The sequence below is a fragment of the Trachypithecus francoisi genome, unplaced genomic scaffold (genome assembly GCF_009764315.1).
Source record: "Trachypithecus francoisi isolate TF-2019V2 unplaced genomic scaffold, Tfra_2.0 Lachesis_group14, whole genome shotgun sequence".
Taxonomy (NCBI): Eukaryota; Metazoa; Chordata; class Mammalia; order Primates; family Cercopithecidae; genus Trachypithecus; species Trachypithecus francoisi.
Genome location: NW_022681459.1, coordinates 4,785,896 through 4,799,382, shown reverse-complemented (window position 1 = coordinate 4,799,382; position 13,487 = coordinate 4,785,896). Strand labels below are relative to the sequence as shown.

The 13,487-nt window shown below is 34.7% G+C and overlaps 1 protein-coding gene across 1 annotated transcript in view; it reads left to right on the top strand.

Moving 5' to 3' along the window:
* TMPRSS15 (transmembrane serine protease 15) overlaps positions 1–13,487 on the top strand; it is a 146,485-nt gene that overhangs the window by 24,834 nt on the left and 108,164 nt on the right. The window contains exon 6 of the mRNA XM_033232200.1: positions 6,423–6,554. Within this exon, the coding sequence (XP_033088091.1) occupies positions 6,423–6,554 (132 nt within the window). The remainder of the gene's footprint in view (positions 1–6,422; positions 6,555–13,487) is intronic.

The following is a 13,487-nucleotide window of genomic DNA, read 5'->3' as shown; positions in this document are numbered from 1 at the left end:
GTATGTATCTTTGGTGTGCCAATTTCTCTGCATTTCTAGGAATTGTCTGCTGTGCTTCTGTCTGTCTGTCAACTAAAATACCTTCTCTGGTCCTGACTTAATCTTCATATAAAATGTCCTGGGTGTGTCGCTAATCCCTTTAAGCAAATTAAATAAAGGCAATATTGTAGATCTTCATATAGCTCCCAACAATACCACTACCATGTTATACTATTAAAATTTACATAAATATTGTATACATAGAGGGAAAACATTTGTAAAATTATAAAAGCCATTCTTAACAAGGATAAAGAATTCTTGCACAAAAATTGTTGGTGTAATATTTGAAAAGCAAAGCAATACATAAATCAATCAAAATGCTTTAGGAAACAAGCCGTCACAATTCTAAAACCCATGAAGATCTATTATGATAGCATAAGCCTGTCTGCAGTTGTGTTAGGTTATATCCAAACAGCAGCACAACATATTGACAAAAAAGAAAAAAAAAAAAAAGTCTGCCACTGAGCCCACATTCCTGTCTCTAATGTGGAAAATTATTTACACCCTCTCAAATCCCCTTCCAATACACTTTGAACAAATGCTTTTGGGATTGATAATGGCTAATTCTTCTGCTTTCAAAGTAAACTGAGTAAGTAAGATAAATATATTTTGAAAACTACGTTCCTAAAACCTTGAAAGTCAGTAACAAGTATCCAAATTAATGCCATTTTTCTATTTGTTTAGAGGTTTATCAAATTATTAATTCAAAGTCATTAGGGCCCTCTTAGTTGTATAAAATGTCCTAATAGTAATATGTAGAATGTATTAGGTAGAAACACTGTTTTAAATAAAGCAAGAAAGCACTGGACTTAAAAGAAGGTTTTCGCCTTTACTATTCTGAAGACATACCTGTTAAAAATATAAAGAGTTGGCTGAAACATCTGCCCAATTTCCTCTGATGAATGAGGGGTCAGAAAGCATGCGAAAGTATGCCAGCCATATTTTTCTCTCCTGGTCAGTGGAGCAGAAATCTTCTTTTCTACATGGAAACACAGAAATGGGGGGCAGTGTACACTTAACTCTGTCTTTCACATTTTGTATAATTGATAGTCAAAATAAAGATCAAAATGTAACATAAATTCTCAATCACTAAAAAGACATGGGTAAATTCACACATTATCTAATTTCAACAATCAATGTATATGTATGTGGCAAGCTATCTAGCCTATTTGAACTTTATAAATTATCTGAAAAGTAGATTAAAATACATTTCTTAGAGAATGATCATGAGAATTGAAAGAGAAAAAATACAGACACCCACTGTACCGTGGTCAATATGAAGACTCCCACAAAGGAGCAGGAGGAACACCACCAATATTCGATCCCTACTCCTTCCCCCTTCTGAGTTTGATGAAACAGAATCTAACAAAACAACTATTTGGATACTTTATTTAAAAGATTCACAAAAAACCCTACATCTAAAACAAGATTATTATACTGGGTAATGCTCACTTTGATCTGAACTTTTATTTCTCCAAAAACACTTTGTTTCTAAACATTTCCTGTTATCAGAGACTGTATTGGATTACCTTAATCAATTCTCAAAGTATTATCATAAGGTAAGTAGGTGGTGAAATATCATATTCTTTTTCTTTTAAGTGAATCTGTGTACTACATGAGTGCCCAATCATCCTTGCCATTTATTCCTCTCATATGGCAAGATACTATTGTATGTATAGAGGGGAATAAGGCAATTAAACGTGAAAACTGCATTTTCCAAGCCATAATTTATTATGAATATGACTTTCAGGGATTTTAAGTTTATTCTCATTTTTATATGCCTGAAAGACAGAGTTTGAGAAAAATCAACAGATGCATGCATCATATACCTGATATGAGTACCGTTATAAATTCTGCCACAGAGAATTTTTTGTGATAATGGTACAAAGTTCATGAGGATTATGCTCTATCATTCAACTGCTTTTGTTGCCAATGACCTGTCAGTTTTACTAACCCACTTAGAACATTAGCGGAGAAGGACTGGAACTGAGGTGACATGACACAGATTAATTTCTGGAGCGCTACAGAGTGCCTAGATGGGGTGTTTTGGCAATTGTTCCCGTGTTTGAGGGATTTCTAGACTACAGCTTGTTCTAGTCCTTTGTTACTTACTGTGTAGGCAATAGCTGCAGAAAACAAAAGTTTCACTATCATGGGCTTTCTCAGTCTCATAAAGTATGTAATCTTGCTATCAGTCCACTGTGTGAAAGAGTTTGAGGACTGAAGAAAAAGAATAATTGGTTGATTTAGTGAAAAACATGAAATTGGGCCAAAACAACCTAAGGTAGAATGATGTTCCCCGATTTAATTACTTTAAGACTGAGATGCAGAGATTTTATCTGATACCAAATGTATGGTGACTTTAAGAATTGCTCTTTTTCTGCACTTGAGAAAACAACATTTATCTATTGCTAAGCACTCTCCTCTGACTTAAGACATTCCTACCCACATGGTATCAAGACTACTAAAGAATCTTTCCACCAATAATTTCATTTGGATTGAAAAGCCACAGTCTTGCTTACAATAAAATTTAAAGGAAACCTAAATTTGTTCTGTATAGTAAATGAGAATTTCTGTAAAGTGATATCTATTTTCCAATATAGCACAGTGAAATAAAACTGGTCTCTCAAGGCAAACATTCATGGATGAAGATTCTGCTTCTTCTATTGAGTAAGCTATCAGGATCTTGGGCTTAATTTGTCTTAACCACTTTTGGCCACCAAGTACTATTATCCCTTTTCAACTTGTAGGGACACTAAAAATCTGTGATTTCCAAACTATGGTTTCAATTTATCATGTTGTATGTAACATCTCTTACAAATTATTTGGAAGGCAAAAAATAATGAATTTTAGTCTTTTTACTCGCCACGATGTCTAGCACAGAGCCTGCTCTCAGTAGGCACAGGAGGCTCCTAGTGTCAAATCACTGGAAATTGTTTAGGCATTGGATCACTCTGAAATAATCCTCTCTGAGTGCATACTGAATTCTTCATGTTACAAATACAAATGAATAATTAAAGCCTTCTATTTGCAGAATTGCAATATAATTCACTGGTGTGTTTTCTTTTTTTTTTTTTTTTTTTTTTTTGAGGCGGAGTCTCGCTCTGTCGCCTGCAGTGCAGTGGCCGGATCTCAGCTCACTGCAAGCTCCGCCTCCCGGGTTTACGCCATTCTCCTGCCTCAGCCTCCCGAGTAGCTGGGACTACAGGCGCCCGCCGCCTCGCCCGGCTAGTTTTTTTTGTATTTTTTAGTAGAGACGGGGTTTCACCGTGTTCGCCAGGATGGTCTCGATCTCCTGACCTCGTGATCCGCCCGTCTCGGCCTCCCAAAGTGCTGGGATTACAGGCTTGAGCCACGGTGTGTTTTCATAATATGTCAAAAGTTAGTGTCCTGAAGGTAAAATACCACATAGATTACAGAAAACAAGTGCACTTTTCCCCACTGAGTTAATAATGCCTAATATTAAGGAAATTTGATTAGTTTTTAATAAATGAAACCAATTATTCTCTTTGTTTTCTTTAACTAGAATTGATAAACTCCTTTCCTAAAAATTATCTGTTTGGAAGCACAATTTGGTACAGACTTCTTAAAAAAAAGAAATATTACAACAAAAATTAAGCAATGAAATGCAAACCAAGTAATACTCAAGCCAAGAACTCTAGTTTGAGAGTGCAAACCCATTTAAATTAAACTGGCATCTGGCTAGGTGTAACAGCTAATGTTTTAATTGATTTTTGTTAGAAATTGTAATCATATATATTCATGTAGGAAATGAAAGAGAGAGAGAGAAGAGTCAGTAAAAATACAATTTGACAAAAATTTTAAAACTCACCACCATTGTATAAGAATGACATTCATATTTTTCATATTAGTTTTAATATGGGAAACTTCTGTTTCCTCATGGACCAAGTCAGTTGAAGAGTGTTTATGAAACAGTCTGGAGAGAGCCAGAGTGCAACTTAAGGGTACCTCATATTCCAACTTAAATTCAAAATACTTCAAACTAGACTCAGTTTATAACCCCACAATTTGTTCATCTCGTAATCACTACTGCAACTAATGGCCATTAGTAACCCAACCGGTCTCTTCAGTAATTCAACTGAATTACTTAGTATCCCATTCTCCACCTTCACTAATCTTGTTCAGAAGCACAGGTGGTCACTGAAGCTCATCAATTTCACCTGTAAAGTAGCAACTGAGTCCATGGCCCATCTCCTCTGCCATTGTGAGACTTCTGCTCTCATCTTTCATGTGGACCCTTGAAACAGCTTCTTGAGTCGTCTTATTCAAGTGATGTTTCACATGTTTCACATGGTCCAACAATTGCCTTTAGGAAACGTGGACTGGTCATATTGCAGATAGATGTAAAATCTTCCAGTGCCATCACCTATTGAAAAATATCTCTAACACTTAACAAAGATAAAAAGGTTTGCTAGAATCTGGTACCAAACTCCTTTCCTGCTATGCCTTCCATAAACATCCCACTGTCTAGGTTAATGAGACTCATCGTTTCTCACATATTGATGTACTCCTGACACATCACTAAATACATTCCACATCTCTCTCCTCCTGGTGCATTTCTAGGTATACATCAAAAACTAATTTAAATATGACCATTTCAGTAAAAATGTCTTTAATTCTTGCCTTAGAAGGAAACTAATTGCTTAAATTTGATGCTCCCATAGCACTTTTTAAATCTCTCTCTTTAAAATATAATTTGTAAATAAACAAGTTCCCCCACTGAACTTCAAGCTTCATAAAAAGAGAGAGGCTCTGCCTTACTCATTCTTTTATCTCCATCTCTTAAAATTCCATGACAAAAATGTGTACAAAATAAATACTTGTGGGGTCAATAAATGATTATTCATGAGATCAATCGAGTCCAAGTGGTATCACTTGCTGGTGTGGTTTTGGGGTCCGATCTAGAGTTCAACAGATATTGAACAGAGACGTGATGCATCAGGAACTGAAGCTCCCATGAGAAGCATTAGGACAGCCAAAGTGATATATGTTCGTAGCTGTATCCCAAATTCGTCTTTGAAATGCTTAATACTTGGAATTCTATTAGCTACTCGTAAAATAAGACAAGTTTTAAGTATAGTGCTTTATTTGGTTTATGTATTTATAAAGCACATATGAGATTCTATCAAATATTATGCCTTTTCTGGATTAACAACTCAATGGTTAAGGACTTTTGATGAAAAGCTCTTAAATATCAACAAATATATGCATTTGAGTTTATTAAATAATATTTTTATTATTATTTATTGTTTTCCTACATGGGAGTACTCTGTCATTTGAGAATGGCTTTGATCTTTACTCTGTCCTATAGGTTTAGATGTTGGGTGTTTCATGAATTTCCCCATTGGTTTATATTCATTTTAATTACAGCCAGTTGCAAATGTCTAATTTAGCTGTATGTAAACTCAGCAAAAATTTACACATGTTTTTAGTTAAGAAGTAACTTAGTAGGTTCATTGACACAGGCATTTTTACTTTTCCAATTAACTTTATAGAGCAGAAGGAGAAATTTCAGATTTTCATATTTTTAAAACCCAGCAGATGGCAGTAGAGTTCTGGCTTTAAGATTAAGAACACTAACCAAAAAGAAAACAAAAATGCTGATGAGCTAAAAATCTCCAAAACTTTGCACTGTCATTGTTATAATATTCAGAGGCAAAAGTATTCAAATTTCCACACTGGCCTAAAATTTTTTAAAAAGTCTTTATCTTGTAGGCATATAAGAATATGGCTTATTTTCGGAATTGCTCTTAAATTTTCCAAGTTAATTTCTAGAAGTAAAATGTGTTTCTTGGTGCATCTCTAGACTTAAGTTTATGAAAGTGGGGCAAGTGAAGGACAAGGCGGGCTGAGAGGTGCACATTGTTTGGATCCCCTCCAGAAGATGGCATGAAACCCTGCAGGGGTGTGGTTATAGTGTACCCCCTAAGAATCTCTGACCCCAAGAACAAAGAGAGACTGAACAGAAATAGTCATTGGTTTCTTCATTGTTCAATGTCACAATGCACTGGGAATTTTAAGTGTTTATCTTACTTTAAAATGACTTCGGTTGGTAAATGTACTCTACGGAATGGAAACCTTGACTTAAGCCACTATATTTTCAAATAATAAGCTTATGAGTAAATGAAATGGCTGCTAGATGTTGCAGATTATGACAAGCTTTCCAAAATTGCCCCCATGAAATTTCAAATTTTAAAATGCTCTAATTTTACAAATGATTGATTTATAAATGAAATAAATATTCCTATGGCAGTTGAAGAATATACTTATAAGTAAGAACCCCAGTGGCAAAAAGGCCTATTAAATATTTAAACATTGTACATATCTCATCAATTGGAAATTAATTTCCATTTTTTTTAAAGGAAATGTCTCAATAGAGTGCCCGCCTGGTTCAAGTCCTTGTGCTGACGCTCTAACGTGTATAAAAGCTGATTTATTTTGTGATGGAGAAGTAAACTGTCCAGATGGTTCTGATGAAGACAATAAAATGTGTGGTAAGTTCTCCCCACTACTCTCTGTCCTTCTGTTTTATCCTCCCTCACTATAGACACACAAACACACACACACACACACATTCTAATCTCAAATACCTGAAACTACTGAAGAATGAGCTATTTAAATAGCTATTTTTATAGTATAATACAAAACCTAAAAATAATTGTATTAATATTTTCCTAAACTTTATAAATAATATTAAACATGCTAATTAATTAAAGAGAATTCCATTTGATCACTACAGAAAGGAAGATGTGATTAACAATGTCTGTCATAAATGTGGGGATGGGTGTTGCTAAATTTTCATCTCTTCTCTATGTTAAGCTAATCCAAACTATTATTAATTTGACTTATTCGATAAACATTCTCACTTCTTACTAATGGTTTTCATGTTTTTTTCACTATCGTATCAGTCTTTTTCTTTCAACATTTTAACAGTACCTAACTCAATGAGCACCATACTAAAATTTTGACTGTTGCTTTTGTCTCTTGTAGTTCTGTAAATAATAGAAATAAGATATGAATAAGAACTTAATGCCTCATAAGTAAAACTTCTGTGTTTCATTTGTATATTCTGGCATTTTTTCAGTGTTAATGATAATAATGTTATTTTACTATTATTATTATTACTATTTGGCACTTAAGTAGCAGTTACCATATACCAAGCATGGCTCTAGTTGATTTAAACTACATGTTTACTCTTTGGCTTATTTCTTCGGCTTATTTCTTCATGTTATAGCTGGATTCCACTTAGGAAAGTTTACTAGAAAGCAGCATCTAAATAGGTAATTTATTTTTGTGTGTAACACATTTAAGAAGATTTCCACATAGAACTACAATAGTTCTCCCTTTTTAGCGGTTTCCACAGTTTCAACTACTTACTGTCAACCACAGGGCACAACAGTAAATGGAACATTCCAGAAATAAACAATGCATAAGTATAAAGTTGCACATCACTCTGAGTATTGTTATAATTGTTCTATTTTATTAGTGATTATTGCTGTTAATCTCCTATGGTAGATGTGTATGTGTAAGAAAAAAACATAGTATATATAGGGTTCAGTACTATCCATGGTTCAGGCATCCACTGGAGGTGTTAGAATATATCCCCTGTGGATAAGGGGAGACTGCTGACTTTGGATAAGTCTAACTGATATTTTGTTTTATTTAACAGAAAGTATTAACTGCACATTTTTTGGTATGGCTTATAATCACTTTTAAAACTATCAGTACAATTAGTGCCCAAGTGTTAAAGACCGTAGTTACTGTTTGCTACACTTTTCTGTTATTTGTTATACTTTTCTCATCTCGCTTGACAGTAATTAAAGAGGAATATTCCAATAATGATGAAAGTTTTAAAAGCTACCTATCCACTTAGTACACATTTTAAAAGCCAGGCAGTTAGTCTGTTTCCCAGTACCAACTCGACGAAAGGCAACTCTACTGCAGAGACTCCCACTAAGCAATCCCAATGCAAATGTTCTTGGATAAAATTCAGACCTTTAAAGTTTAACTACATGCTCTGAGGTGCACTCAGAACATATTGGAAGAAAGTGCAGGCTACAGAATATTTTTAAATCTATTTTATATAACTAAGTTACTCAAAGAAGAAGAAAGCAATGTTCTTGCTTTGCTATCGCTTTCAGGCATTTTCCAAAATCTTTTCAGGGAGAATATGATGCAAGTGTGCCATCATGAGGTAACAAAGGTGATGTTGATTTCTGTTTCAAAAATAATAGTGTACGTCAACTTAAACACATGGCTTTTTTTTTTTTTTTTTTTTTTTTTTTTTTTTTTTTTTTTGAGACGGAGTCTCGCTCTGTCGCCCAGTCTGGAGTGCAGTGGCGCATCTCGGCTCACTGCAAGCTCCGCCTCCCGGGTTTACGCCATTCTCCTGCCTCAGCCTCCCGAGTAGCTGGGACTACAGGCGCCCGCCATCTCGCCCGGCTAGTTTTTTTTTTTGTATTTTTTAGTAGAGACGGGTTTCACCGTGTTAGCCAGGATGGTCTCGATCTCCTGACCTCGTGATCCACCCGTCTCGGCCTCCCAAAGTGCTGGGATTACAGGCTTGAGCCACCACGCCCGGTCTAAACACATGGCTTTAAGCCAATATAATGATGATCAATATCCTTAAATAGAGGAAAAAGCGTAACTACCAAAATACATGAATCAAATATTGAAAAATGTACTGCACCTATTTATTTTGTTATTATGCTCATGGTATTCATAATTTTCATGATGAACTAATATCAGTGCATATAAAAAAGAACCATAGGAATATCATGCAAGTGTGATAATTTATCCTAAAATAAGTTTTAATGCTATGAATCATTTTTCTGAGCCATTCTAAACTCAGGAGATGAGCCTCAGTATTAGAATGGAAGTAATTATCTAAGTTTGCTTTAAAAATATGGTCAAACTGCATTGTTACTTTTTAGTATCACAAAGATTTTTTTGTTTATTGAACCTTAGTAGTGACCAACCTTTCATGTCACTAACTCTCAAGCGTGCACACCGTCACTTTCCATTTTGTTGATTCTCTCTCTTTTTTTTTTTTTTTTGTTTAAAGTAAGTTGTGTCTATTTTGGTAAATAAACTCGAATTATTTGTGGGATACTATTGTTTAAATCAATCAATTAATCTATTTTTATCCAGAGAGAATTTAAAAGTACAAGTTGCTTTATTCATTTTAAGTTGCTTCATTCATTGACTATGGTGAGCCCACAAGCCTAATGACTTTCAGCACCAGCTCAAACTTTCAGCAGCATTATTTCCACCTGAAAGCCACTGTCCGTCAATCTATATTCATGGAAAAAATTATAAAATTAATTTAAGATAATTTTTCCAATATGAAGTTGACCTTTACTCTCTCTCTCTCTCTCTCTCTCTCTCTCTCTCTCATTGATTTATTTACTTTTATGCTCCAGCTGGGAGCTTTAATTCTGGTTTGTGTTATAAATAGAGTCATATTAACGTTGTCTTCCTCATGCAACTTACTCTTTTAGTCTTTAGTTATTTAGGTTTGCACACTTATATCTGACTATAGCTGAAACAAGATTTCTTTAAATTGTCTTTGTCTTCTGATTAGAATTACATCAGCAGGAAAGTTCACTTTTTAGCTGACCTATGAAAAGGAAAGATGCTGATTCACAGCCTTTAAGCCAATGCTTAACTCTTTGGAAGTTGGCAAGTGTTCTCATAGTTTGCATGCATCACGTGTGTATGCATAATAGAGCTTGGTGGCTAAGCATAGATTATGTTTGATTTATATATCCTGGAGATTTCAAGGCCATGAGCAAAGACACAATTAGTGAATATTCAGCCAGCAGAGGGAGCTCTTCATTGGTCCTAAGTGCATATCCTTATGAATTCCATCCCATTACAGGTAACATTTCTGATAATGCAATAGAATGACTGCTACTATTTGACAAGCTCATTTATCTTCTACTTAGATTTTTTTTTCTGGTGCTGCACTAGAAAGCACTGCACAGTCTAAAACGTCACAATCCTAAGTACCAGCCATCCTACTCATCCACAACTGGGTCATATATTTTTTCCTGAAAACCTATCCTGCTTCATTCATGGTCATTTGTACTATTAGGTTCTCCAGAAACATCCTGAAATTAAATTAAAAAAAGGATGAGAAAGTGCTTTACACAAGCCTCTATCTTGAAATGATAATATTTTGGCATTCTGAGTGTTGCCATTAGAAATAATTCAATACTACTGTAATTTTATTTTAAACACGTTTAGGAATATTCTCTATATTTGCTTGAATGCAGGAATTGACTAGAGCCTCATTAGAGCAGAATTTGACCTGTGGAGTATCCATTCCCACTAAAACTTAGTAACGTGACAGAATACTGGACAGGAAAATTTATCATATTCTTTAGGACATGCTAAATACTATGACAAACAATCTTAACAATTTATGACAATAACAGTTTATTTATCACTTATATCACGGTGCAAGAAAAATGGCGAACGGCTGTGCTCTAGGCATTCAGGATGCCTGCTCTTTACTTGCCACTCTCTCTGCCCCCAGAGTCCCCTACTGGATCCTTTACAACCAGCTGACTGACAAAGGAAGAATGTTACAGATATGTTCAGAAACCATATTTGGAAATAGACACAGTGACTTTTACAATCGTTCATTGGCCAACTCAGTCACATGACCTTATCTGGCAAGGGATTTGGGGAAGTGTAGTTTAGTCATGTGCTCAGGAAAGAACTGAAACAGGGTTCTCAAACGTAGAACCGTCTTTGAAACTAGAGACATAACTCAGCTTTCTGGAAATCATGAATCACATTGTGCAGCACAAAGCTGTTGACACCTTTCTCAAAAAATGCGTAGTAAACAGATGGGAACAATGACTAAAATTTTAACAACTTTACAAACAGGTTTTATGAATTCTTAAAGGGATCTTGTTTTTTCCCTTTCTCTCTCTCTCTGTCTCTTTTGCGTCCCCATTTGTTCTGGAGTATTATTAGGGCAAATGTGATCTATATTCTAACTTTAAGAAGATGGAAACCTTTAAAAAATTTTCTGTTTCTTCTTTTATTTATGCTTTTCCCCTGCTTTTCAGTTCAAAGAGTGGGTGATGTCATTGCGATAGTGATAGATGCATATATATATTGTGATATTAGGCAATATACCACAGTATGCTCTAGAAAAAGACTGCCTGGCTTTCAACTGCTGCTTGTAAGCTAGGAGGCCTTATGGTAGTTATTTAATCCGTATATGCCTCAGTTTTCCCCATAACTTCATAGAGGTGTTATAAAGTTACATTCATACATATATAATAACTTTGGGAAATGACTGGCACATAGTTAACACTCCGTAAATGTTGGCAGTTATATTTTAGCACTGACAGGATTGAGCACCCTACCTCATGCACTGATAGGATTGAGCTCCCTACCTCATTGCTTCCAAAGTACTGTAACTCAAATCTAAATTTCCCAATAGCAGTAGACTTTACGACACTGCCTACGATCTTTGAGTCCACAATATTTCTCGACAAACTGTAATTTTAAAACTTTATATATCATATAAAACGCAAGCAATACCATTTTCATTTTTATGGTCTTTGAATCTAAGGCATTAATTGCCCTACTTGTTTGGCATAGTTTACAGTGAAAAACAGAGTTGAGGGTGAGGAAAGAGATTTGCTCTAACAACTAGAAAATTATTTAGCAAGTCATTAAAAAGTCACATATTTTACTATTTATCTTCAACTCATGACAAATGAGCCTTAATTTTCTTTGCTTGTTGCAGCGATTATTATGCATAAGGCAATTCAGTTAACAAACCACTATTTTTCCTTCTTTCCTGTGGTCTGTGCTGGATTGTTCAGAATTTAATCCTTGCTTCTTGACTTATTTTCTTTTCTTATCTTCATTCTTTTTTTCTTTTCTTTTTTTCTTCTGGGAATCAGGTTGCCAAATCATAAGCTAATGCAATTAATTCTTAGGTCATTGTTTTTAAGCAGACTTTGAATAATAAACTTAAGTTACCAAAGTAAATTTTTATGCACTTCAAAATATATATATGCCAAAAAATAGCAAAAACCCAATAAACACATAAAATTTTTATCAAGATTTCTATTTGCTATCTAATTTTTAATGTATTTATTCTTATATACATAAAATATTTTGTCATAAAATAGCTCATATTATGTAATTTGATAGAATCACTTTATAATTTTACAATGAGCTTTTTCATAGCTCAATTTAGAATTAGCTTATTCTAAACACTCAGATTCCAAAAATGGCAAATTAATTTTAGCATATTTCTTTGATTTTTCTATCCTCCATTAATGTTTCTCCATATGAAGAATTTTTAATCTACGCAGAGAAAAAGAGATCATTGTAGGGGGTCATAATTTTAGAATACTGTGTCAACATAACCAAGTAACTAACTAGAAGGAAAATAATGTAAGAAAGACTAAAAATTGTGAAAATCAAGGTGGATTTTTGCATATACTATACATAGCAAGTGTATGAATAAAACAAAAATCTGTAAGTTATGGCTCCTGGTTCATGCCTTCAAGAAGATTTTAATCTAGTTGTAATCTATTCAGATATAAATTAAAGGCAACTAATAATGCATGACATTAAGGAGAGGTTCATGAAATAAATCTGAAAACTAAAAGAGGAAAATGAGTAATTATGGAAAGCAAAAGTCTTAATCAGGAATATTGAATGAAAATATTGAAAATATTGAACTAGTTATCTCCCAAAGGAGCAAGAATAATGAACTTTAAAAGATGGACTAACCCAGATTTGTTGGATGGAATTATGTACAGGCCATTAGTACTATCACTTTCCTGGCTTTAGTCTAATCTTTTTCAAGAAAACATAGCACTTTGTATATATATTTGAAATTCACCTAGCTCCAATTTAATTATAAAAATAAGACCAAAAAAATGACTAGTTATTTGTCTAAACTGGCAGGTTTCAATTCAGATATATTTATTTCCTTGCAAATATGGAAGAATACACTTAAAGTGCAGCTTAGGGAAGTGTGTTTAGAAAGACAGTGCTTTTGGACATGAAGCAGTGGCTCACGCCTATAATCCCAGCACTTTGGGAGTCCTGGGAGTGCAGATCACCTGAGGTCAGAAGATCGAGACCAGCCTGGCCAACATGGTGAAACCCCATCTCTACTAAAAATAGAACAAGTAGCCAGGCGTGGTGGCAGGCGCCTGTAATCCCAGCTACTCCTGAGGCTGAGGCAGGAGAATCGCTTGAACATGGGAGGAGGAGATTGCAGTGAGCCGAGATCACACCATTGCATTCCAGCACACGCAGCAAGAGTGAAACTCTATCTCAAAAAAAAAAAAAAAAGGAAAAGAAAGAGGAGAAAGAAAGAGAGAGAGAGAGAAGGAAGGAAGGAAGGAAGGAAGGAAGGAAGGAAGGAAGGAGAAAGAAAG